Below are 27707 nucleotides of genomic sequence, written 5' to 3' on the forward strand. Positions count from 1 at the left end.
GAGCAGTCAAAACAAAATTTCCTCAATTTTATTCAAATGAAGGTTGTACATTTACAAAAACAGGCTGACATAAAAACCTAAACATAAAACTCAATATTGAATGGGAAGTGAATTGATGAATATGTAAAAAAAAATCCAATCAACTGCAGACAAAAATAATACAAAATTAAAAACGTTACATCCAGCTTGAAAAAAGAAAGTGGTTTTTTTTGGGGGGGTGTAATTTTATTTTTCGCGGGCACAAAGTCATAAAGGTCAAAAGGTCCTTGTATGAAGAGGAAGGTTTCAAGAATTCCAAAGCGTGAGATCAACCAAGTGAATTGATAGAGCATCCACTATAACACTTGAGTCTTCCGTAAAACGTCACTTAGCGTATTAAAGTTGGAAAACCCGGAACAAGCTAAAATATGCAGGCACTGAAAAACCTTGAACGTTACTTATAATGTACGAACCCAATAAAATTTGGATACATAACAGCCTTTCAAACTGTTTTCTGCCTTAAAAAGAGACGCTATTATATTTTTAACACGTTCTACTGCTTATTTTAGTTTCATTATGGTGAAACACCTTTGACTATTGGGACCACCGTATTCCAGTTCTTTCCATTTCTTTGTAAACAACATGCTCAGATAATGCACTGATCCAGTAAGCCCCGCTCTCCCCATGCATGGCATTTAGACAAACAGTCAGGTGAGGATCTAGGATCTTCCTGGGGGGGGGGGTGAACGAAAGCAACATTGGTAAAATGCCCGCAAGCGTGTAGTTAGGATATAGGGTCCTGCACTGTAAAAAGGTTGGTCAATTTTAGGTTGATATATTGCCCAATGTTGGTAAAAATATCAACTTAGCAACCTTTGGGAAAATTCTTCCCAATATTTGGTCAATGTTTGACCGACAGTGACGGAAAATTGAACAACAGTGTGGTAGCTTTAACCAAGGTTGGGCAAATAACAAATGCCTGACACTGCTTTGACCAACGTTTTTTACAGTGTGGGCACATTTCGATTCAAGGCCCCCTTTGGTGCAATTTCTGGCAAAAATGACCCCTCTTTTTTCTTCTCCCTCCCTTTTTTCTTCTTCTTAAAATTTGGGGGGGGGGTGAATAAAGGGGCGCCCCCACGGATCCGCCCTGACTATATATGTCACCAAACTGTTCCTCAAAAAGTCAGACTTTATATGTGCACGACTTTTTCTACTGAAAAGGCGAGACAAAAGTTTACAGGGTAATGCCTACAAATCCGTCTCCCATGGGTGCAGAAGCTGAAACACGCGACACGGTCTGTCAGTGCTCGCGTTAGAGGTACCCACGGATCAAGACACCATCTGTCTTTAAAATTGTTCGTTAAAAAACAAATCAAAACGAAAGAAAAAAACAAATAAAACTTGTGAGCGATTTTAATTTGAGTATAGGCAGTTGTTTTATATGCCTGCCTTGGCAATTTAAAAAAGACTTTACGCCAGTCGTATTATATGCGATCTATTTACATTGCTACAACACCAACAAACCGTAACTACAGCACTGTCATCATGGGCGTAAATTACGGGGGAGGGGGTATATATCCCACCTTTTTGAGTTGAGGGACGGGCTATTGAATAATCTCCCAATTTTTTTGTAATGAGCGAAAACATTTAAGCGGATTTTGAAGAACATTTTCAGGACTTCCCGACGACTAAGATGTTTGCAATATCACTAAAAAGGGAAAGTAATTTTAAAAAGCCACAAACATACCCATTCTCATGTAAAATTCTGCATGAATTTGACACGCATTACAGATGTACATCTTTATCATCAACATCGCCCCCTATACATGTATAGTGTATATGGCCCCCCGCTTTTTTAATTTCCATGGCCGGGCAAGTCCTCCCCCACTGTCCCCCCCTCCCCCAATTTCCGACGCAGATTTAAGCCACTGACTGACATAATGGGGGGGGGGGGGCACGGGATATGAATCCCCCAGGGGATGAATCTTCAACTGAGCAAACCCTATTAGCTACAGCTCATTTGCTTTCAGTGTCCCCTAACAAAACGCTTGCATCCCATTCCCCATCCTGCCGAAATTTCACCCCAAATACTGGTCACTGGGCTAAAAGAATCCAATCAAAGGAAGTTGACATCGAGAGTAAAATCTTGGCTTGATTTTGACTCTCTCAATTAAATCTTCTGAGTCCCCCTCCTTTGTCACTACGCGGGACGCTCAGTCATTCTAAAATTTTGTTCAGTCTGTCGACTCGCATAAAAAATAGTTTGCATCGATCTCTGCTGATGCGTCCCGATTTTAAATTAAAGCACGGTAGCTCGTTCAGCCTCTGTGAACCGCAAAAAAGTCTTCAAAATTCACGGACCAATACAAATAAGACACTACTACACACGATAACATCCTCCAATCAGACATGACCTAAATTAATGTCGTCCTCCCAGCACACTCTTGGGGTTTGGTCGAACTTTGGGCTTTCTTCCTTCCGTCGTTGAGGGCGCAGTGCTGCCTACTGCGTCTTGCTTTGCCCGTTCCCGAACCAACTTCGTTCTGGCTGCGGTTTTGGGGTGTCTTATTTTTAGTACTTTCAACACTCGACGAAACCTTGATAGTGAATAAAATACACAGAGTTCAAAGTGGTAGTATTCATAAAAAACTGATAAGTTGACTATTTCATTTGCTACTGAAGGGTTGATTTCCTGAAATCTACTTACCGTGTTTGAATTTTCGTCGCCGCAGGCCCTGTTAACTGTTGGTGTTGGTTTATCGCTCTTGCTTGATTTAGCAGTGCTCTGTGAAGGTAAAATAAAAACAGACACATGGAAACCTGGTTTAGATGATAAATTTGTCCCTCGGTAAAACTGTTCAATTGGAAGGACTAACCTAGGTGAAAGTGTTCCCCTTGGCCTGTTAACTCTGGCCCCTCCATGTTATTCTGTCTTCTCCATTTAGTTTCAGTAGGTTTGCCACAGAAGTTGTCATGTTCATGTTATTTTGATGAATTCAGTCAACAGGAAATACATTTGAGCCTGCCCTTCAACAAGTTGTCACAGTAAAAAATAAACATTTTCGATATGCCAAATCAATCGAGCTGTGTTTTTGTGAGAAATCAGAAACAATCCGTCTATATTCTGCAGATTTTTGCATGTAGTTGTCGTCAACGTGTCACATACTACATGAGCATGTGTGCATCGTACATGCGTTTGATTGCCTAGGCTAGCTGAATGGCTGAGCTCTCCTCGTCGCCCAATCGTTGCACTTTGACGTAACAGGCATTCAAGAAACGTCTAGACGCTCCGCGAAAACAGTTGAAATAAAGTAATTTCAGTCTGGATGCTAGGCTTGTGACGTTGCATGGGAACACATTTACCAGGGGAGACACATGCTCCCTAAGATCCATTGGGTAGGGGACAGATATTCTTAAGTAGCAGTGTATTCACATTTACAAAGGGACGACTTCGGTAAGTCGTTTCAGCATATTGCCATTGAGCTTCAATCCTGGACAAATCTCGTCGGGCGTCCAATCCCCGACCTCTTTCGAAGTAACTAAATGTCAGTTTATTGCCCGAAATGCCATGGTGACGTCTAAAATGCACTCCTGCAAAACATTTGTGACTTGCACAATTCAACATGGATAATTGTCTTGCTTTTTCTTGTATGATTTACCCGAAAATTACATTTGTCTACACTTAAGAGTCGGCTGTCAGTTTGGTTTTCCGACAACAACGCTAGAAAACACACGCCAAATGGCACGGCAGACACATACAGAACTGTGGACCAATTCAGATAATCCTGGCCAAAATTTAATCTCGTTGGGGCCCCGGCACCCCTCTCAGTGTTGGGTGTCGATGCGCAGTCTGCGCTCCAGCTCAAGATGACACCATTGAGCGGGGCATTGAGGGACCTATGGAGGGTAACTACACATGTATGTCTATTGATACGTGACCCAACAATTTTGGCAGGGATTGTAGACTATTATTATTCTGATCTGTGGTGTGGACCAGTGATCAAATCTCTGAGAATAGTACTGCGCTTGGGAACTGATGTTATGCTGACTAGAATTATCTCACTTTTCACGCCGTGATCTTATCTTGAACACGTGTCACGCAGTACCTATTGTACTTATCACCTATCGCAGATTTTATACCACTGTAATGAAATCACGAATAGGCTGGTACTAGAAATATCTGCCGATTCGACGATAATTAAGTCATGATTCGTTCTAATATGGCAGCTTGTATCTTTACACTGCAGAATTTGACCTTGAGGCTTAAGCCTTGGCCTTGGACTTAAGGCTTGCGGGTCAAAGTCTTGGCCTTGAGAATCAAAACCTTTACTCCAACACTGGTTTGTACTCTGACTTATGAAATGGCATAAAGGATGACGTGATCATACGACATATGTTTGAATATTCACTGACAACTCAAATTTCATCTTTATCCGAGATAGATTTTGACAATATAAATTTGCAAGTTTTTATTCAAAGGATTGCTGCAATCTATTTGCCAAGTTAATTCAAACCTTCAAAATGCACCTTTCTGTCACAGTTAACCCAACTTCCAACTTTTGTTTCAGTATTTTCAAAGGGTGTTTCGTTGCCTTTTTTGTACTTATGCTAACGAGCATATCCATATTCATGAGCGCAACGCGTCCATAGGCTATATATGAGATCCACAACACAACAGAACATGTGATTTAGTATAACTATTGGGTTCCTGATTTTATGCTAGTAAAGAAAATGAGAAAACCAACCCCACCCCCCCAAAAAAGGAAAAATGGCGTACCATTCACATAATACTGTGAAATTCGGACATCTAGGCCTATACAGGCGTATAAGACGTGGCCCGGGGACTTGCCCGTATTGATGTGCGCTCATTTAAAATAATAAAGAGAAGCTACCAGGGAGAACATGTAATGTTGACGACCATCGTTTGTATGAATGTGTATTTTTACTACACGACTCGGCACTGTTGTAGCGTTTTAATCACTAAATCTTTACACAAACAGCAACATTCTGTGCATAAGGTTAATGATGTTGCTATCTCCTTGATATGAAGAGCAAAAGCAATACCTCTGAGATGGCCGAGCGGTTAAGCTCGCGGTTATGAGGTCGTTAGACAGTGGGTTCGAATCCCAGGGGTGGTTTTTTTTATTTTCCCAACGCTTTCTGCAGATCAGTAGCTATAATAGACTCTAATTCACCCCGTCAAATACCAACAGTATCTTAGCCTAGCGGGTAAGCTCTACTGCTGGGACTGTCCGCGAAGTCCAGGTGAGCGCCTTAGTACAGGTTCGAGACGTATGGCCGACTCGGCGGCCAGGGCTTAGGGGCTTGTCTCGTTTCCCCCTTGCATGGCCGCTCGACCCTTTTTGGGTAACATGGATGGGCAGGGAGGAAGTGCGGTGGGCCGGGAACCCCGAGATCCCAGAAGAGTCCTATATGGAAGCCGGTAACTGCGATTCGTAGCGAATTTCAGGAGTCCGTGCGCCTGAATGCTTGGTCAACACCGCATAACTTTTGCTTTTTTTCCCCCCTCCTCACCACTTTTTTTTCATGCCCCTGGGCACAGACACCACAAGGCAATTTTCTAGGTTGAATACATGGAGCTAAAGGATTCATGTTGATTTATTTTTAAATATAATCTTGATTTCTGAGAAATGGGTTTACGGGTACACCATCAATCAATCTCTTTGGGCGAGGTGTGGTTCTTAAAAGAACCGGTGAGTGTTAAGAAACTGAAACTGATCTCAACTGTGTTTGGGTCCATTTCTTCTGAGTGATCTTCAGTATAAAAACTGTGAGGCGTATAGTCAATGTTTATTTTTGATGATTCAATAGATGGCACATTAGGGCGGCACACGCCTCCCTATTTCCCTAAAGAGAAATTCTCACAAAAAATACGTCCCAAATCTTCTTGGGTTTAACCCAACGTTGCAACAAATGCGTGGCAACTGCTGCTCGTTTTTGTGAATGGATGCATTACTGGCCAGACAGGTCTGCCCGAAACACACCAGCAAAAAAATGATGAATTTAACTGAAAAGAAACGAACAATCCCAAGATGCTGGAATTTCAACAACAGAAAATGACATCGAGAATGCAATGGATGTCAAATCAGTCAAGCCTTTGGTTTTATCCCATACTCGCCGCGAAAGGCGCACAGCCCATTCAGTTTTCTACCCAGGGCAACCCGCATTAAATTTAATTTTGATCTGATTGAAACTTAATGTTGTCATTTTAGTTAATCCTTGGCTCATTGGCCAAAAGTTTAATATTGGAATTCGACAAAAATGGCACTGCAAAAAGTCACCTTTACCTAGACACCTATGTCTTTTTTCGAACTCAAATAGAATAGTGCCAAAATGTACCTGTCATTTCGCAAAAGTTTCTACAAATCAAATAAAACTATTGACCCTTCCGTATTTCCCTATCAGTTGCTGTGCATGAAAACGGCATGACGCAACACCGTCTTTGGAGTGGCAGTAAAACTCCGCAAGACAAAGCGAAACTCATTTCACTAAACAAACCCAAGACTGAAGTAATTCGAATTTTACTCATAACTAGTATACAGGGGGTTGTTCATGCACCATCATGAATGAAAGGGCCTAGAATTGACAGTTACTCACTCAAAGCCATGGATTAAACTCTGTGTGTTTTCAAAATGTAGCTTTTTACATATCTTAAACGTGGTTTAAAACGCGTTGCTTTTTACCCTGAATAAAACGCCAAACACAAATAATTCGGCAGATACAAGGTGCCATCGGAGGATAGATTTTTTTGAGTAAACGATAAGATGGCCTTTATGTGAATGTGCAAAGACAAAATTTCGCTAAATATTAGCAGGGCGCGTCTCACGTCCGCAAATAAATACGGCGCCCGAGCGCGATGCCACAACACATCATTTAAGAACTCGAGTCTCTCACTTCCTTTGTTTATTAGGATTTGATGGTTAAATCTTTGCATTTTTCGGTCGAATAACGGAATGACGAAATAAGAAAACTCCCAAGGTATTGTAAGCTGTTTCTGTACCAAAATAGGCCCTTCACATTAACGAAACATTAATTTTGCACAGTTATGGGCAGACCTGCCATTTTGCATCGACAATGCTTTTTGCACTCCTGCAAAACAGACGTGTGATTTTGACACGCGCAGTAGAAAATTGATAATTATTTTGCTTTTTTCTTGTATTTACAATTTGCCCGAAATATACATTTGTCTATACTTTACAATCGGTTGTCATTTTTTTTTCATATTCCATAAACAACCCCGGAAAACACACGCCAGACGGCACGGTAGACGCAGCGTTGGGTCTATGCGCGCGGTCTGCGCTCCAGCTGGACATGACAACATTGACCGGAGGAGCATGGGTGGGGCTTGTGGAGCGTATGGCTATTGCCAAGGGTTCCAACAATTTTGTCTGGGATTGTAGGCGTTAATACCGGCCACACGGGCAAGGCCCTGGGATGCAGGCTATAGCTCTAAGTCATTTTTTCTCAGCCGGTTAAGACCCTGGTTTTTTGGTTAGAAGAGTGATAGATTGCATTCGGAATACCATTCCTGTTTCGTCTTCGATGCCAGCCTCACAGACGATCTCAAACTCCAACTCAGAAATATTGGCTATTGGTGCCACGCGGCCATTCTACAAAGAAAAAACGGGAAGAAGAAGAAGTGAACCTCTTTTCTTCGAGATGAGCGAAGGCAGGAAGCCTTGAAATGGCTCAGGATCACTAAGGATCACTAGCCCTTCGCAAAAGTAGAAACAATTCCCGCAAGTCCAGCTTTAGCAAAAATATGAGCTACAAGTAGCACTGCTGTTTATGCGCACAAAGCTGCCTTGTTTTACAAAAATCCATTCCCATTGCCACCTCGTTCTCAGTCACATGAAAAATGCAGCAGCCTGCCTTTTCCCACTTATTGTTACATAGACATGTGTGCAATTTTCAACAAAGAGGTGTTACTAAATTAGGCTGAAGAAACAAGAATTCGTTATACGTACAGAATACCTTATTTATGGAATAATGCGTACGCTATAATCCTTATAAAAAGACATTCAGATGTCGCACCGTTATATCTTTATCTTTCTGTGACATAGGGTCTGTACTAGACGAGCTCCCAGTCGACCAGTTGTCCATTTCCTTCTCCCCTGGACACCACATTCCCGTCTCCACGTCACCCCCGGCCAGAAACGCATCCGAGATTCTCCTCGGGGTAGTAACGTCGGCCAAGGCGTCCGCTGTCTTGGCGGTGCCACTGGTCTTGTTCGGCGATCGGCAGTTTTTGCACAGGATGACTAGGGTTATGGTGAAGATGACCAGAAGAAAAACTGACGCGAGCAGAACGATGGCTACGATGAAAAACACCTGGTTGATTGGAGGCCTCTGGCTTGGATGGTCAACTGCCACAGCGAACCAAACGTATTTCAAAGGTTTCTACATAACTTTAATTTGTAAAAGACCGAATCGTCACACCAAGAACTTTTTTTTTTTTGGGGGGGGTGGATATTTGTGTTGTTTTCTGGGTGACCAAAATCATGAAAAAGTTTGTATACATAGCCATTTAAGTTCTTTGAGGGGCGGGGCTATAGTGAGCGTTTTACATGCTTTCCGAAAGAAAAATGAAACAAAATAAAAATTGTCTTTCGTTTGTTATTTTCCCCCCAAAAATGGGGTGTCCTTTTTGGGGGGGAGGGGGGTGTTGCCCCCCACTGGATCATCCCTTGGAAGGCTCTTTTAATGTTAAGTTCTTAACTTTCAGGGAAACTGCAAAAAAGGATGAAATTTTGGCATTATAATTCAGCAAATGATAATTTTTTCTGTATTTTGGCTAACTGCAACCTTGCGCTTGAGAGGAAACATCTATGTCTCTAAAAGTGTTCAGCATAACACGTCATTCAGTCAAAAGATAAATTCAAGTAATCTGAAACTAAACAGCACACATTATGTTTCCATTGCCAGCATTCATCCCCTGTTGACCAGACTTGGTATTTGCTGCACTTGGTTTGACTTGTAATGGGCACCACTACACTGTAAATGCGTGATTTGTCGCTGGGTTAGTCCGGGCAAAACACTTTTTGTGCTGTCAGTCTCTGACACCTCTTTAGACAGAGCCTAAGTTTAACAATGCCTCTCCACTTGAAAAAAATCCCTCATCTCTGTCCTCAACTCAGCTCCAACCCTCCAAACCTCCGGTCCCCGATATAATCACCTTACCTGGCTCGCAATATCTTCCCGGAATTACGTCTTGATGGTTTAGGTCCCTGTATCCTTCACTGCATACACAAGTGAAGCGTGTCGGCTGATCATGACAGGTAGCATACTCAGAGCAATCATGAAGATTCTGTGCACACTCATCAAGAGCTTCGAAAAAAATAGGCCCCGTCTGAATCACTTAGTGACAGCCTGAAATTGCACGCGACTCTATGGGAACTGGCTGCAGTCACCCACTACCATGGACTTGTGCGTAATTTCAAGCCGCTGCCAAGTAATTCAGATACGGCCCAACAGTAGAGAAAACTTCTGCATATTAACTCAACAAAAAATGCATCACTACTTGACTCCGTATGCTCCTATGTAGCGCTAGAAAAAAAAAAGATTCATTCCAAAAAAACTGTATCATCATTATTTTGAAACTGCTTCAGTGGTTTCCACAAAGACTAAAAACTTGCTTGGTTAACTTTGAAAGAGACTTACGAGTCACAAGTACGGAATTTGCAGCCACAATAAAGCCCCCATGGTTCAGAAAAGTCCCATTTTCCACGGCATTAGCGAGCACGATTTCCAGGTTAGTGTCATTCCAAGACGATCGCCCGTCCATGATGATCTGCACCTCGGTGACGATACTACCGGGCCTGAATCGAATCACATCACAGCCTCGATACAGTGTCTCTGTTCTGGAGTCTTGCTGAAATACGAAGTCGATCTGTAAAATATGAAACGTTCAAAGTGACTTAAAAATCTGGCAAAATGTATACAAGAGGTACATACGCTAGAGGTGCCAAAATATGACCCGCTCTCAACATTCGTCGAACATCATTCGTAAGTTCACTGCATGGTACATTGAACACGCCATACTCATAAACTGACATTGGATACTGAAATAATGTCACTGTGGGGTGATTATATTCCTGTCAGTTTAATATTATCGAGGAAATTTTAATATTCCTTGAATTTGATTGGAAAGGAAGTTGTGTAAATCAAAGACTACGGACCTATGAATTCTTCGAATTTTCTTTTACGAAGAAGAGACATGAGAGCACTTACCGTATTTCTTATGAGTTCAGAAAGCTCTAGAAAACTTGTTGTATTTGGATCTTCTAGGTCTGGAGTGTAAGTAGCTGGTATCACATTGTTTTCTTCGTGAATAAAAGCATCTATCTTTAGTCTTCCGAAGAAAGAGATTCCCTCTAGGAAAAGGAATATTTCAAAGGAAGTCAGAATTTTAGTTTGAATAAGTGAAACTTGAAAATTGAACGAAACCTTGCATGAGGGCAACAAGGCCTCAAGATTTCTTCGTTTATTCGGGAATTTTAGCAGCAGTATCCTCCGTTTGTCTTTTTCACCTTGGGATATTTCGGAAGAAATGTCTTTTTTTTTTCAATTGCTCCCTTGAAGCAACTCGGTACAAAACAGTCAAAAAGCTCGATGCCAAGATATTTCAAAATCCTATTATGTTGTCTATGTTCTGGTTCCATTTCCAAGTAATATGATCGGTCGTTCATTGCTCACGTGTCACTGAAGCGATGCATCAATTGCCGCATTACAAAATTAGAAGTTCTATTCCAAATGTAAATGGAAGCTTTATTTTTTGTCACTTGGTGACATTAATGGCTTAGCCATGTCAAATTAAACATTCCCTCGGTCACTTCATGAAATTATTCTTACCATCCCACTCATACACAGTCATTATTTGTATAATAATACGGCCGTTTCACAATAGTGCGCCACCAAGAGTTTGCAACGCGTTGGCCAATCATAGTGTGCGAAATTTGTCGACCCAATTATGCGCGTTATGATTGGCCAACGTGCTGCAAATTCTTGGTGGGGGCTATTGTGAATCGCCCGTATTATAGATATACATGGTGAGATTCGACGAACGAACATAATTAGAAACCAGTACTGCGGTAGCACCACGCTCGTGGAAAGGTGGCAGTCGCGCGTTACATACCTCTCCGACCAATAGGATTCTTTGAGTTTGCAAATGCATGCGCGCGTCATGTGCACAAGTGAAGTGTGGCGCCATCGCAGTTGAGCCGTTTCCTCGGATTGCTCTCTATGATGATCTTTATTTACCACTACAGGCGCCAGTTTGGTCTCTGTAAAATCCCCGTCTGCATTTGCAGCGATAGGCGTCCTTCGTATCAACGCACATCTCTGTGATCAGGTGACAACTGAAGGCTTGCAGCAGGTCGCACTCATTGACTACAAACGTAAAATAACATCCTTGTGAGCACAAAACATATTAAAACCATATTCACAATTCCAACACATGTCGCTTAATAAAAAAAATAAGACTACAATCAGTGGTGAAACTACAAGAAGGGTGGAACAAAGGAGCACGACTCCCCACCCCCCCAAGAATGCCGTGCCCCACCCCCATTTGAAATTTTGAAGTGAACACAAGTGAGCAAATTTCTGCTTTTGGTGCTCTCTTGAAATAATCGCTTGCACCCCCTGGGAAATCAAAGTGGGATAGGCATACAAGTTGTCATGTGAGCTTTGTGGCATTCCCACGAAAATGCTTTTACCTCTATTGTCAGTCCTGATGTCCTCAGTGATCATCGCAGCTGCAGTTGCCTCTGCATGAGGCATTTCGGAAGTCGAGCTTCTTCTGCTAATCAATGGTACAGTTGCAGATGTTTCCAGGGGCGAAGATGTAGATGCTACCGAAGGGGAAGCAGACGATATCGATACAGGAGCTCCACTCATTTGAGAAACGGAAACAGTTGTCGATTCAAGCAAGGGGATTGTTGATTCTGATAAACGAGTAGGAGATTCCTGTTTAGGAGCAGCTGAAGATTCGGGCAAGGGAGTTGTGGATTTTGACAAACGAGAAGTAACAAGTTCAGGCACAGAAGAAGTTGATGATTCGGTCGAGGGAACGGTGGATTTTGTTGACGACGGAGTTCGTTTGGACACATAAGAATATGTTGACTCAGGCAAGGGAGTTGTGGATTCCAACAAAGAAGCTCCGAGTCCAGGAATGAGAGAGGTTGAAGATTCGGGCAGGGTAGCTGTGACAGTTGTGGATTCAAACATATGGGGAGCAGTCATTTCGACCACGGGAGAAGTTGGTGATTTGGGCAATGATGCCGTTGATTTCAACAGAGAAGAAGTGGTCAGTGGGAGCATGGAAGAAGTTGCGTCAGGCATAGAAGTTGTTGTATGCGAGATTCTTGTGGATTTCAAAGAAGGAGAAGTATCCATTTGTGGAAATGAAGTTGTTGATTTCAACAAAGGAGAAGTTGACATTTTGGGCATGATAGGAGAAGATGCTGCTGCACGCAAGAAAGTTGTGGGTTCCAACTGAGAGGACGGCGTCGGTTTGGACGTAGGAGCAGTTGTTGATACAAGCAAGGTTGGTGTGGATTTCAACAAACCACCGACAGGTCTACTCAGTTCAGGCATAAGAGAAGATTTATGCAAGGAGGTTACAGATCCCATCACAGGAGAAGTCGATTCAGGAGGCGATGCTGATGAAGACACTGTCGATTTCGCTGAAGAAGTACTTAGTTCAGTAGAGAGAGTAGTTGTTTCCAACGCAGAAACAGTTGTAGGCGGTGCCATGGCTGAAGTTCCAGAAACTACCAGAGAAGAGGCTGATTGAAAAATTGGAGTACTTGATGCTTCCAACATGGAAGCAGTGGATGAGTCTAGTGAGGGAGAAGTTGTAGATTCCCGACCAGATGTACTTGATGATTTCATCATGTGAAAAGTTGTTGCCCAAATGAGAGAACTCAATGAGGAGGAAAAATCGGTTGATTCCTGCATAGCTGGCCCTGTTGATTCCACCGTGGTTGAGGCTGTTGATTTCGAAATGGGGATAGCTTGAGAAGAAAGCATTGGAGAAGTCTCAGGTTGTAACATCGGTGACGTTGACGATTCCAGAGTGGGAGTGGCTTTGGAGGACGGCTCCAAAACAGGTGATGTTGTCGATTCCAGTCTGGCAGTAGCTTGGGGAGATGACCCAAAAAATGTTGAATCCCCACTTGATGTAGCTTTGGATGATGTTTCCACAATAGGGGACATTGTTGATTCCAGAGAGAGAGAGAATTTTGAGGAGGACTCCAAAATAGGTGATGTTGTCGATTCAAGACTTGATGTAGCTCTGGATGACGTTTCCACAGTAGATGACGTTGTTGGTTTCAGAGTGGGAGTGGCTTTGGAGGACGGCTCCAAAACTGGTGATATTGTCGATTCCAGTGTGGCAGTAGCTTCGGGGGTTGACCCCAACATGGGTGACGTTGTCCATTCCACACCTGCAGTAGCTTTGGAGGATGGCTCCAAAACTGGTGATATTGTCGATTCCAGTGTGGCAGTAGCTTCGGGGGTTGACCCCAACTTGGGTGACGTCGTCCATTCCAGACCTGCAGTAGCTTTGGAGGATGGCGCCAAAATAGGTGACGTTGTCGATTTCAGTCTGACAGTAGCTTTGGAGGACGGCTCCAAGAGTGCTGATGTTGTCAATTCCGGACTGGCAGTAGCTTTGGAGGATGACTCCAAAATAGGTGACAATGCCAATTCCAGAGTGGAAGTGACTTTTGGAGGTGATCTGAAAATAGGGAGCGTTGTCGATTCCAGCTTAGGTGTGACTGGTTCCAAGAGCGCTGACGTTGTCAATTTCTGACTGGGATCAGCTTTGGAAGATAATTCGAAATAATTTATAGGTGACACTGTTGATCCCACACTGATAGCAACTTTTGGCGATATAGTTGAAGTTGTATATTTCTCAATGGGAGTGGCTTTTAAAGATGAGTCCAACCTGGATGACGTTTTCAATCCCTGCATGGAAGTTGCTTTTGGAGATGATTCTGAAGTAGATGACGAATTCGATTTCACACTTGAAGATGCTGTCGGTGCTATATTGGGAGTAGTTTTAGGATACAACATAGGGGAAGTTATTAATGCCAATATAGGTGAAGTTGCTGATTCCGGAGTGGGAGAAGTAACTGGTCCTACTACAAGTGAAGTTACTGATTTCGCTCCAGGTGAGGTTACTGATTTCGCTCTATGTGAAGTTACTGATTTCGCTCCAGGTGAGGTTACTGATTTCGCTCCAGGTGAGGTTACTGATTTCGCTCCATGTGAAGTTACTGATTTCGCTCCAGGTGAGGTTACTGATTTCGCTCCATGTGACGTTACTGATTTCGCTCCATGTGAAGTTACTGATTTCGCTCCAGGTGAGGTTACTGATTTCGCTCTATGTGAAGTTACTGATTTCGCTCCATGTGAGGTTACTGATTTCGCTCCAGGTGAGGTTACTGATTTCGCTCCATGTGAAGTTACCACCTCACTACTCTGGGAAGATGCCGACTCTGTTATGGTAGAGGTTGGTGATTCCAGTATGGTCGAAATTGCCGAATCCAATATTGGATTTGTTGTTGACGGCACTGAAGAACTGTTAAACCCAAGCATATGAGAATTTGTCGACTGCAAAACAGAAGATGTTGTCGACCCAAGCATCGGGAAGGTTTTTGATGCACTGATTTTAGAGGTTGGGGATTGCATGGCGGGAGCTGTATATTCTGATGAATGTATGGAATGTTTTGTAGATTGTTGTGTTGGGGAAGTTGTTCTTTTAAGCACGGTAGAGGCAGCTAATTTCAATATTGGTGTAGTCACTGATTCCATTGTGGCAGAAGTTGCTAATGACAAGACAGTAGAGGTTTCTGGTTCCGACCTTGGGGTGGCAGATTTGCAGAGAGAACCCGACAACACAGGGGAAGTTTTCGATTCAAGCACGGGGTTAGTTACTGATTCCAATGTGAATTCAGTCGTAGATTCAGGCATTTGCTTTGATGTAGATTCTGGTAGATTCCAGCTGGATGTTACTGGTAACTCCATGGGTTCGGTATTCAATTCACGCAAGGGTTGAGTTGTCGAATGCTGTAAGGGGGAAGCCACTGTTTCCAATATAAGTTCGGTTGCTGATTCCAACGTGGGCTCAGCTGTCGATTTTAACATATGAAAAGCTGTCGATTTCGACGTTGGAGGAGTTGTTGATTTTAACAATGGAGAAGTGTTAGTTTCCAAATGACAGGAAGTAAAATCAAGCTTGGCAGGAGTTGGTGTTGTCGGGCTAATTTCTTCAGTGTTAGAATCTAACTCCGGTGACATGGTAAGGGGCCAGAGAATCCTGGGTATTTGCTCAGTTGACGGTTTGATTGTGGTTGATGTTGCTGTAGATTTGCCTGGTTTCATGGGTACAGTAGCCGAGGTAGTTGTTAGGGATATAACGAGGTCGCTTGAAACTGATGAAGGCAACGAAAGAATTCTCGACGGTTCAGACAAGCTGTGAGATGTTGGAGATGTCAGTCCAAATGGATTAGAAGTTGAACTTGTAAACACTGTTGCTCCCTCGGTTGCCGTTGGCGAAACCCCAGCCACCATTTGGGTAGGAAAATTCGTTGAGGGTAATTGGGTGATAGTGGATTTAGTTGTTGACGCCTTTTGGTTCGGAGGAGATTTAGATGTGGCCAGGATCTTTTCCATTTCTGTAGTTGGCGATGTTGCAGAAGCTTCTGGCATCGGTTGCGATGAAATTCTGTGTCCTAATGTCGTCTGGCTATAAAAGCTCGTTGCGAATTGACTCGTAGAGCTTGGGGAACCCTCTGTTGACATTTCAGAAACTATGTATTTGTCAGTTAATGATTGGTCCACGTTGTCTGTCATTTCATACGTATTTGTGGAGAGTTTTAAAGTAGAAGCGCTCTCTGATTCCATTGGAGTAGTGGCAAACTTATTTCTAGTGGATGCTGTAACGGAAGGAATGTTTGTTTCTACAACTCCACTTTTAGCCGATAATGTTATTCTCTCATGTTTATCCTGATGTATTGGAGGTGATAAGTGTTCATTTTTGGGAGAATCCGTCAGGGCACTGTTATCTTTGTTTGGGTTTTGGAAAAGGAAGGATGTTGGTATCAATGCATCCGTTGACTTCTTAGTTGAACTCACTGTTGCCAGATTTGCAAACTTTGTTGATTGTAACGAAGATTCAGGTGATGTTTGAGGATCGGTCACAATCGAAGTTCTTCCCTGTAATTTAATCCATGGATGTCTTTCTTTAGTGAATCCGCTATTTGACTCCGTAATGCCGTGATGTATTCGAGTCTGCGCTGGAAGCTTGGTGACGTCACTGTCGGTCTGACGTGCAAGCGGGGAATACTGGAGAGTTGTCAAGGTTTTGTTGGTAACTTCCATTGTGCCATTTCTTACAGACGAATTTCTTTGACCCTGTGATAAAGTTGAGCGATCGCTAAATTCTGAATAGGTACTAATCTCGTCGAAAGTAGGACTGGGGGAGTTCGCTGAGGTTGACACCCCTTTCCGATGAACTGTAGTTGACCTGTGGTTGAATGATTCGTGTGAAGTGGCAAGGCCGACTGCCTCGGAGTTGGAGGCAGACGACATTACAGATTCTTCGAAAGCTGTGTTTGTTGTTACGCTGTCAGGCACAGAGGTTGAGATGAATTGAACACTTGCGGTTTCCCTAGAAACAATCTCTTCAGTGTTGCTACTTGGAGATGTGACAGATTTATCAGGCGGGGCGTCTGGCGTGGTTATCAATTCATCATCTGTCGTCTTCGTTTGATGTTTGTCTGTGGTGGGTTTGTTCTTGGGTGTGCTTGATGGGTCAGAATGTTCCGTTGATTCATGACGCTTGTGGTTGGAATTTATCTCTATTTTAGGCTTCCTTTCATGGGAGGTGGGCATTGTAGTTTTTGCTTCATCAGTCACCTCTGCTTCATGTTTGAGTTGAGTTACGGAGGCTTCGGTGGAAATTTGAATGTTAGCATTGTGAGCGGATTCATGCACAGTGCGGTTCATGCCCGTCGCCATGGTAACTTTGTCAACTGGCGATGCGGGTGACGTAGAGAGCATTTCACTAGCCAACTTTCCTTTGTGTTTGTTTGGAATGGGCGTGGTCCTTCTAGAATTTCCAGTGTTAGAATATGGAAAGGTCTCCTGAAATGTGCTATACATAAGATCGTCTCCTGAATACAGGGGGATGTCTTTTGCCGTCACTGGTATTTTCCCGCCATGGGGAAATATGTTAGGCACATTCTTTGTAGAATAGACTCTTGATGTTTGAAGCCCCGAACCACTGTCCTGGGTTTGACTCTGGTTCCTTGGTCTTGCGTCATTTACGGTAACTGGGCTTTCGGAAATCACACTTAGTGAACGAGGGGTGGCACTTGACGTCGTTTTCATGTCGTCTGGGGACTCATGACCTGAAACATGGAGGAAGGAAAGTTCCATGGCTGAACCGTCTTCGAAGAGGTGGGACGACGACTTATCCGTTATGGCCCGGCGTGCATATTCTGTAAGAGGCTTGCATGTTACTACTTCAAGTAATGCGCATAAGAAAATCAGAACGTAGACAATCCCAGCCTGAGTAGCGCCGCTTGGCAATAAATGCCGCCTCGGTTTGGAAGTAGTGCGCTTGAATGGGAGTTGTTCACCCGACGACCGTTTCCTATGGATTTGGGAATTCGGAGCAGCGCTTGAGGTTCCCAGTGGACCGTTCTCTGGTTGAGCCATTGTCAAGAATCCATGTAATTGAGGCTGAGCTCCCTGTTGTGAATTTGGCGATGGCATTCTTGAAGAATCTGTAGTGGAAGATGATGAATAGTAGAGGTTGTTTACAGTGCTGTCCATGACTTTGGGTTTTCCTCAGTTATAAAAACTACCTTATTAGTCTCTCCTATCAGTGTGGAGCTCCTGGGACATCTCTTACGTTGGGTGGTGTGTGGGTAGTGGGGGAATGAAAATTTCTTTTAATTTAAAGGGTAAGTTGTCAAATGTATGTCTTAATTGTTTTATCTTCCTTAAATTCCTTCACAGGAGAGGCGGCTCAGGCCCCTCGCCAAAGCCCGTCCAAGACCTCCTTGGCTTCATGACTGCTCAACAGTCTTTTCAATTACAAATTGTTTATTTCAAGTTCGGTCTTGACAAGGATGGGAATCATTCTGACGGAAAATACCAAAGACCAAAAAACAAAGAAACAAAACATACCCCTAAAATAAAAAAAAAAAACACACAGGCAGCTCAAACATCAAAATCTGATTTGCAGCTTTACTCTTGGCCAAAATTCATGGGATTTTCCGGTGTGCCAGTATGTTAGTTCAAATTAGCAAGACAAGCAGTGATATACCTGTGCGTGAACATTGTTCTACAGAAACACTGTAGGTCTGAGACACCACGAAAATTGAGTTCACCAATACTGGTGCATGCATGAACCTGACTGAACTAAAAAAGATAGAATCTAAGAGTGAATTGAGGGTGGATTCGCATCAAACGAGAATGGACTGAAGGGAACCTTGCCAGCAACGGGTGCTTTTTATTGGGCAATTATCGGTCTCTTTTCAAATGTCTTTGAAAGAGTAAGCAAACGGAAATCCGAAAGAAAAGGTACAGAGGGAAGGGGTGTTTACTGGGGCACATGACCCGGCTATAACGAGGACGGTGCATGCAGCTTGCATTGATGGATCCCGTCCGTGTAACAAGTTTGATTTATCGCCTGACACTTAACACGGCCGGTGGCAAAATAATGTTTGTGTTGCTGGTTGATAAATGAAGTGAGCAAAGGCGTTAGAATGTTGGTATAAACGGAAAGGCGCTAAATCAGAACGTAAACCTAAGAGTTGTACGATGGAGTGCCAGCTTTCAAGAACGTTGGTATTGAAGAGTTTGAGTTTGTCCGGGATGTGATGTCTGGTACATCATCTCTATCTTTTCACAGCCTAGTGAAATACGGAAAACTACATCGATATTTCCCTTTGCATTGTAAATTGTGTTAAGTCGCTGAACACCGATCAAATCGTGCAGTTGATGGCTATATCTGAAATCCTGAACAATCTGTCCGATGAATTTGTCGATATTTCAATTTGTCTTTTTTTTTACCCATTATCTGTTCGAAGTAACACAGGTCAGATGGAATCATTTATCAGGGTATTAATCAATCAGTCTGAGTGTACAGTACAGTACGTGCCCTACCATAAAGCACATGTTATAGTGCACATTCCTCTCCAGTTCCACTCACGTGGTAACCTTCAAACTTCATATACATGAATATTTCCTCTTTGATAAAGCAATGAGATATCCAAAGCAACCGGAATATTGTTTATCTACCGTCCCCTGCAATGCCGTAGCCCTATCCCATCAACACACACTGAAAATAATCCCTTAACACTAATTTTCAAGTAAAGTCATTCTTGCAGAATTCATCCACTGGTGTTGTTAACTTGTTTGTCCCATACCAAACCGCTGGTTGTCTCCAGAAAGATAAAAGTCAAACATTCTGGGAGAAACAGACCACTGATTGATTGATGGTTGTCTCGTGATCTCACAGAGCGTCAACACATTCTGCTTTTCATTCGGAATCATTTTGACATTTTGTACAACTTCATTATATATTTCAGTTTGATTTCTGATGTTTTCCCGAGTGCCAATGTCGGGGTGTACAGGGGGGTCAAGAAACAGTGAAGAATGTCTTTTGAATTTCTCAAAGGCTAACTGTGGACATATATTATATAATGTCAGAGATTAACGAAGCGACTGCCTTCGAGACACGCTTTGAACAAGATGTACTGAAATAAATGCGCTTCCTATTTAGAACAAATTCACCGACAGACGTTTCATGGAAAAGACATTTCAACTCTGCCAAATTTAGAAAACTTCAGTGAACCTAAGACAGAAGTGTTCCTCAGAGCGTAGGCCTAACGGGGTGTTTCTTATATGACTATCGTAACTCCTTTTTGAGGAACGGCTCTACCCACACTGTACTCAAACAGAACTTTGATGACCATACAGATAGTAGATGATCCTCTTCTAAAGCATTTTAGAGTAATCAACGAATGAATTTCAAAATAAAAGTCGTGCCTCGATAACTTTCATGCATGTGCATGAGGGTGGGTGTCTGCACGTGCACAAATGCCCATGTGCATGTAGGTCAACATCCGTGCCGTCTGTGCATTTAATTGAAGGTTGTACCATAACCCAGCAATCTTTTCAAGTCAGGGACATTGGCGATTAGTGAATGGAAGATAATGTTCCTGCGTCGTAAAACCTATCATTACAACAGCCTAGTATCGCGTCGGACACATTGCTCTTTAAAAGTCACTTGACCTCGGTAAAGGTCACTATTACGTCTCGTTAGCTGGTTCAGCGGCCCCCTTTTTATTTACGAGTATAATGTCTTGGTGATGTCAGGGGTAACTCGACCCCCTAATCACATCATATCCCCTGGAGGCACACACTCCGTGTCCAAATTCCACGCAGGCGAACCAGTTGAAAGCACTTTATGGAATACCCATAAATATTTTAAGAAAGTCTGTGGAAGATTATATGCCGATGTCTGTATATGCATCAATGCAACAAATACTGCTTATTATGAGTACTCGCAAGCTCCATCTCAAAGGAATTTAAGCCCGCAAATGCTACGAATATTAACCAGTGACATGTACTCTTTTTGTCCATACACTGGGCCCGGTTTTGATAAATGTGAAGTTTTATCTTAAAGTCTTGGAAGCCCGAGAGCATCTGACTGTAGTTCGCAAATATCCAAAGGTGGCAGTGGTATTGTTGGATACTTTCCTTTAAAAAGTGTCCGTTTTGTGCTTGCTTGTTTTTGGCGCTTTGAAATAAGAATTATAAATTGAAATACCGAAAAAGGAGGCATAATACGCGCATCTGGAGGCTGATTTATGTAAACTCCATTGGTCTAATCATTAAAATGAAATAGATGTATAGAGATTAGATGTAAAACCACGTTTAGCGAATTCTTCAGTTTATTAAATAACGCAACAACAAACCTTCGCTGTAAATTCAGCAAGTTTCGCATGGAGAAAGTGGCCTGAAGTCTAAAACCACGTCAACAAAATAACAAAATTGGATTTTGACGCCAAGATCGGCAAAAGTTCTGAAAACGAATTCAACGTGATGAGTATCACACAGGGCCGTTTCTGCCAATCAAACGATTCCAATTATCGTTAGAAAAGACTTTCACAGTGGTGCAAATTAAATTGCAAGCAAGTGTCGCCAGCATCGGCAGCATACCGTTAACCTTGGGACGGCTTTTATTACCGCTGTTACCGGACCACGTCAACGGATTCCCAATTAATCCATCGTGGTGTTATTTTTGCCTAAGTTGCAACATTTCAAACAACTCTTCATGGAGCCATAATTCCCGCGGTGTCAGTGACCCTTCTGAGATTCGTTCTGACAATGTGCCCTACTTCTGTTTTCGTCTACTTTTCCATGTCCTTGATCAAGAACGAAATCTGAAATCAATAAAAGGCAAGTATGGTGGAAATGTCAGGGGAAATTTGACAGATTTTGTTTCCGTAGAGCAGTGTGTCACATCGGCGCGGTTGTATTTCCTGTGTGGGCCGTTTCTGGTCAGTCAACTCTGCCTCTATTTTTCACTGTGATGAGGGGTGTGGTGGATCGACGAGCTACCACTTCACTGGTGCAGGGTGTCCACAAAACAGTGCAAGTAAATGGTGTCTTTAATATTTGAACACAAAATGCCAACTGGCGGTATTTGTACTTGCCACTGTTAGCTTGACAATGCTTTTATTTCATCTTGTTTGCTTGTGGCGATCCAGAGATAATATGTCAGTAAACACAAGAAATGAAAACAGAGTTTGTGACACATTTTAGTCTGATCACTAGACCTGATGGAAAACAAAACTCGTATTTCACCTTTACGATGCTGACAGCGTTACGCATATTGAGGCATGCTTGAATGGGGGGACCCTTTTTACTGAAAAGCGGCACAACTTGATTTTAAGAGCCTGTGTTTATTATAGGGCATTTTAATGGCTCGCTGACCAAATAAGATGAAATAAAAAGTTGAAACACTTGAAAAGTACTTTTGCGTCTCATAATCCTATCGTTAATTGTTTTTGGTGTTATGCTGATGAGAATTCACATTCTTCATGAGAAAAACTGTGATGTCATCCTTGGAAGAAAACTTCGATGTTACATCGATTGTTCGCACAAAAATGCTGGATTTTTCATATTTTGCTTGCCTCTATTTCCTTTTGTGTCAAGTGAAGTTAATTATCAAACTACATTTAGTTGGGCTTACTATCTTTTCAGACTCTTGGTACACCTGCTACATGCTCGCGTATACCTAAAAAATTTTTAAAAGTCCTGACGTCAAATAAATAAGCAGGTTTTTGAACGGCTCGGAAATATTTTAAAGCGAGAAATATTTAAACCTCTGACTGGTTGAAACTTATATTATTAGCAGTCAAAAAACAATGCTCAACAAACAGGATTTAACTCCATGCGGAAGAAGGCGCCAAGTTGCCAACGTGAAGACTTTGTACAGGCCTACACGAGTAGTTGTATAGCTCCATGGTTACCGTACATGTGACAGCAATACTGCGCATGTGGTCCAACCCTAAGATGCTGGTCTAAATTTAAAGCTGATTAACTTTCATTTTCGGTGGGACGAATACTCGATTTTTTTCCACTTTGCAATGTTAGGTAATAACTAAAATTCCAAGGTTTCAGAAATTCCAAGTACACTCAACAGTCTGGTGTAGAACTGGGTCGGGGAGGCCGACTTACTATGCGCCGTGCTCTCTGCCCAGTCACGCGTCGGTTAAATCCCGCCAGAATCCGTCTGCTGTGAGATCATAAAACACAAACACAAACAAACACAAGTGCACAACAGGTGGCTCAAAGCCTTCTTTACATTTTTTAGTCTCTCCTTTGACAAACTTGGAAATGGAAAGCCTTGAACCGGTAAGAGTCGAGTTCAGTCGAAGTTCAGTAGTGTGTGGGGGTACTTTGCTCCTTGTCTGGGAAGATAAAATAACCCGTCTTTTGGGACACCTCGGGGCAATGTTGAGATCGAGTGGCCCACCTGTGTAGTACACTGACGAACCAGTGAGTAGACGAGGCAGTCTTCAAGTTTAAACGCCATATTCATGCATTAAATCATGTAAACAGCATCAATAATTTCAGAGCTTTACGGGCAGCAACGTGCTCATACATGTAGGCTAATTGGAATTCGGGTCATGCAGACTTTCATGATTTCTAACTTGGCAGTAGCCAAGACGTCTCAAATCTGTTGACAGAGAAATATGACCAAGAGGTGACCAATTTCATCCAACTCGACACTAACGACGCAAATGGTCATTACTTTAGAGATAGTCGAGACCAGAACCCGTTATAACCCAATTTTCCTACTACACATTGATCAGTTGGAACAGTTTACCTGGGTTGCTCTTCGAAGCAAGATTAGACAAGATTTGGGCATCCCAACCATTCATATATGCTATTGATACTCCTAAACTCCACCTGAATCCACACATTTAAGATCAATAAGAGGATTTATGAAGATCACCTGAATGAGGCCTCATGCCTACAATAAAACGAGGACCTGTAAGTTGATTGGTATATATTATAATTGTCGACTGGGATAACTACGATTTTAAAACAAAAAGTAATCATCCTTTGCAATGCCAACACATGCGTGTTGTTCAGGTTTTAAGATATTAAACACACTTCAGGTCGCATTAAACTGTATTCAAAATGATAAGCGGTCTCAGATTTAAAGGAATTCGATGATTAATTCCACAGACAAATAAGAAACAAACGAGCAAGCAAAATCAAAACAAAACAAAACAAAGACAAATAAAGAAAGACGCAGCATGTCAGAAAATAACTGGAAAACAACCAATGAGATCCATGTTCAAAATTCTGTGATCAACCTTTCAAATTTCTCGACCGACTGTCTGTCCTTCAGCCGCGGTCATTAACCCATTACGAAGGTCACTCGGCCCTCGCCCAACCAAGTTTTGTTGGGAAAGTTGCATTAATCAGTAAGATGTCACTTCGTTTTCTTTCGTTTTTGAAGAGGGGAGGATTAATGGGTAACATGTGCCATGTCGCTTCTTCAAATAAATCCATTAAATCTTTTTTTTTTAGATGGCGACATTTACGTCTTCTGCATTAACACCTGAATAGTCGCATTCCTCGAACACCGTTTATGTAGTGCAAGATGACAGCTACCAAAGCAACACAGTGCCCATGAAAATTACAAGCCTTGCTTCTCAAAGCCACGGAGGGAGGCGAACTTTTCCCTCAACGAAAATTCTTGTTTCCCGCGTACGCGTGAAGGCATTCGTAGAACCTGAAAAACAGCTTGACTTCTGCCTAGTCTTCGCGTCAGTGCCGATCTCTGTTTTCGAGCTAACAAGATTGAGCACCTAACAAACTGCCAAAAAAAAAAAAATTAAAGAAGCTTATGTCCCGAGGATTTTCTGATATCATATGCAGGACCACGATGAGTTCAGTAAGGAGTGAATTCCCAGGCCTAATCACATCGCTGTTTATCGCTGGTCCTGCATTACACGGGGAAGTTTACGTTGGATGTATGCCAGTAGAACTTTTGTTTGACACCTGTTTGAAAGCGAAGTCCCTGACAGTTTATCTTATAAAACATAATAGAGGCACCTGCCGTGAATGCCAAGAGAAGAAAACACCCGGGCACCCAGCAGCGACTTTTAGGAGAAGCGAACCAGTCGTGCGTAAAAAGCATTCCTAATCGTTCATCTATTAATTGATTACTAACAGAACGAAGAACCAACCACTACGACAAGCAAACGTAAACAGGATGGTTTCAATTTTTGGTTCCACGTACACCGAGTTAGAAGGAAGGTTAAAGCTCAGGAACGTGGTTGTATGAATTCGTTTACACTTTAGCTTTTGTCCAGAGGCCTTTTGTCTGTGCTTTATGCTGGAGACTATAAATAAATTTGCAAACTGAATATTTCATGCTTTTAAGCATACAATAACTGCAAGCCTTGTGGCGAGACACTGTAAACAAGTCGATGAAATAAGTAATGTAAATGATCACACAGCATAAGACTTTATTTTGAATGTATCTGGCAACAGGTCTTTGCGTGTTGCGCACAATCGAAACGATAGTGTTTAGAGATAAAAGTGTGGGGAGTGTGCTTTCGTTCAAAAAGTAAATGTCTTTTCAATAATCCTTTCGCAGGTCGGCCAAAAAAGTGGAAAAAAATGAACAGAAGGGTTTTACATTTGGGGTTTCCTTTGGTAAACAAAAAAATTTTCTCAATAGCTTAAAAGCCTGGAAATTCAGTAGACGTTACGAAACTCTGTCGAACTTGAGGTCGAGAAAAAAAAGGACTCTTAAAGCCCACACAAACAAGACTACAATTTTGAAAAGGAGGCGAACGATAAGAATGTGTATACTCATGAAACTGGTAAATCAACTCAAGTATATCAAAATAATATAATCCATCGGATATGCAATGCCACATCGACAATTTAGCTGAGTGGGCCGTCAGCAATCATATCAGACTGAGTGTCGATAAATGCGCATCCACGCAGATTACATTTGCTAAAGAAGCCCTAACCGAGCAATCTTTAACAATCAACGGCTCTCCTCTGCTGTCAATCAATGCAGTAAAGATTTTGGGACTCGAAATAACCAGAGACTTAAGATGGAACACCCATGTTAAATCCATTCTGAAAAAAGCAAACCGAAAGATTCATATGGTAAAGACAATGAAACATTTTAATATACCATTGCAGGACATGGTTACAATTTATTCAAGTTATATCAGACCCATAGCTGAGTATTCAGCTCCTACTTTGCATTCAGGGCTAACTGCTGGAGAAAGCGAAACGCTCGAAAAAAATCAGCGTCGAGTCTGTAAAATTATGCTGGGCGGGCAGTACACAGACTATGAACATGCACTTCTTGCCTGCAACCTCAATACTTTGGCTGATAGGAGAGAGCAGATGTGCATAAAGTTCTTTAAAACCCTCATCGCATCTGAACACTTCAGCAGTTGGTTTCCACCAAGTAGGAAAGCGATGCATCAGTGAGATCTTAGAAACTCTGACAAGTTCTTCTTGCCTTTCTGTAGAACAAGGCGGTACCAAAAATGTCCCATAATGTATATGACTAACAAGTGGAATGAAAGTCATTGATGTGGTACAATCTAGGACGGCAGTACAACTCATATTTGTTACACATATATAACTGTTTTTATTAGTAGCTATATTTGAAGTATTGCCTCTTTTATTCGATGGTATTCTACCGATACTCCTTTTTACCAATTTTACCCCCGCCCCTTCCTCTCTCCTAATACTTTCATTCTCCCTCTTCCCCATTCCCTCTGATATACATTATGTCCCACGTCCATCAATTCTGTCTATTTGTTTTACTTCCTGGTTCTCATAATCATCAATTTGTAAATTCTAAATGTTTTTTATTCTAAGACTGCTAATTTTTATCAATTAGGCCTATATATTGATTTTTTTGTTTGGTTCACTTGTGCACTTTGACAACGCCTAAATCTTAAGCTACTTGGATTTATTTTTATATTTTCTACACCCTGTAAATCTCTTGAACTCAGTATGTGTATGTGTGTCTTTTATGTAATTATTGTGCAATTCCACCGCTGGCGGCGAAGGAATGAAATAATGAACCAATAATAATAATAAAAATAAATACTGGCTCTTCGACAATGACTTTACAAATTACAGGTTTCAAAAGTAACAACCTCTGCATGTTGAGGTAGAGGTGGATGGGTCGAAATGTCCTGAACGATGTATACAAATATATGTACGTGTAGTCCCTAACTCACCCCACCCCAAAGTAGGCCACTTGCGGCTACTGCCCGAGTGCGTAAATCCGTGAACGGTCATCCACTTATTGGCTTATTTAAATATAAGGCCCAACCTAAAAAAATTCAATTTGGTCGAATGGAAATCGATTGCACGAAACAAGGATTACTTTATGAGTCACATAATTATGGCGACCTCCAGTGGGAGAGACTGTTGAGTTCATACATGACGCAGAAAAATGCGTCTTAAGAGGTTCAACACTGGGGCAGGTAGGGCTTAAGACTAAACATCAATCCATCAGTCAATGATAAACGATTATGTCAAATAAATACAGTAAAAACCAAAGGCACGGAAGATTTCCATCTATTGAAACTATTAACACCCCAGCTGTGCTAAGCCCTGTTGCAAATCCCTCCAAAGTTGACTTGCCTCTATTTGGGGTCATTTCTACGCCATAAACGTCCTACTTCTCAAACATGAATGATTATGAAAACAGCGCAAGGCAATTCAATTCGAGACAAGGCTTAAGCTCAAGACTTCTCATGCAGTTGAATTTCAAATTTATAATCTTGTGCGGGGTCATACCCACAATGCTCAGTAGTTGATTGACAGACACAGAATTATGCCAATTAACACAACTTTCACTTCCAGTGGCAAAAAAACTGATTGGCGGGCAGACCCATTTCCGTCTGAACAATCGTCCGAAAATCAACATGCGTCACTATCATCGACTGTGGCAAAAGATAGCAAGCCGATTTTTCCACCACTGATCATTACAAAGGTTTAGTGTTTTCTTTAGAAAGCCACTCTATTGTGAATGTGTTTTACTCTCTCGTGAATGTGTCACTAATATGATTCAAAAGAGTTGACGTGATATAGTTCTAAGAAATTCCAAA

The 27707-nt window shown here is 42.1% G+C and overlaps 2 protein-coding genes across 2 annotated transcripts in view; both read right to left on the reverse strand.

The window, feature by feature from the left end:
* Nucleotides 1–14220, reverse strand: LOC110978093 (uncharacterized). Its single transcript, XM_087140147.1, has 9 exons — nucleotides 11718–14220; nucleotides 11263–11391; nucleotides 10234–10376; nucleotides 9664–9892; nucleotides 9184–9330; nucleotides 8038–8369; nucleotides 7527–7613; nucleotides 2690–2767; nucleotides 1–2579 (listed from the first exon to the last, which is right to left on the reverse strand). Exons 1-9 carry the CDS (start codon nucleotides 14077–14079, stop codon nucleotides 2397–2399), a joined length of 3690 nt encoding a protein of 1229 aa, XP_086996273.1. The 5' UTR covers nucleotides 14080–14220; the 3' UTR covers nucleotides 1–2396.
* Nucleotides 14091–27707, reverse strand: part of LOC147798290 (uncharacterized) — a 14449-nt gene continuing 832 nt past the window's right edge. Inside the window, exons 2-3 of the mRNA XM_087139954.1 lie at nucleotides 14356–17798; nucleotides 14091–14114 (exon numbers count right to left, since the gene is read on the reverse strand). Of these exons, the coding sequence (XP_086996080.1) occupies nucleotides 14091–14114; nucleotides 14356–17798 (3467 nt within the window). The remainder of the gene's footprint in view (nucleotides 14115–14355; nucleotides 17799–27707) is intronic.

Source organism: Acanthaster planci, linkage group LG08 (assembly GCF_054643075.1).
Source record: "Acanthaster planci isolate LZ-2023a linkage group LG08, COTS_SCS, whole genome shotgun sequence".
NCBI lineage: Eukaryota > Metazoa > Echinodermata > Asteroidea > Valvatida > Acanthasteridae > Acanthaster > Acanthaster planci.

Coding starts and splice junctions, on each gene's coding strand:
- LOC110978093 (XM_087140147.1), bottom strand. CDS start 14,079: ATGTTGTATCCTAAAACTACTCCCAATATAGCACCGACAGCATCTTCA. Junction 9,893..10,233: donor CTGAACTCATAAGAAATACG/GTAAGTGCTCTC, acceptor CATATTTTACAG/ATCGACTTCGTATTTCAGCA. Junction 2,768..7,526: donor TCGAAGACGAAACAGGAATG/GTATTCCGAATG, acceptor TTACCTTCACAG/AGCACTGCTAAATCAAGCAA.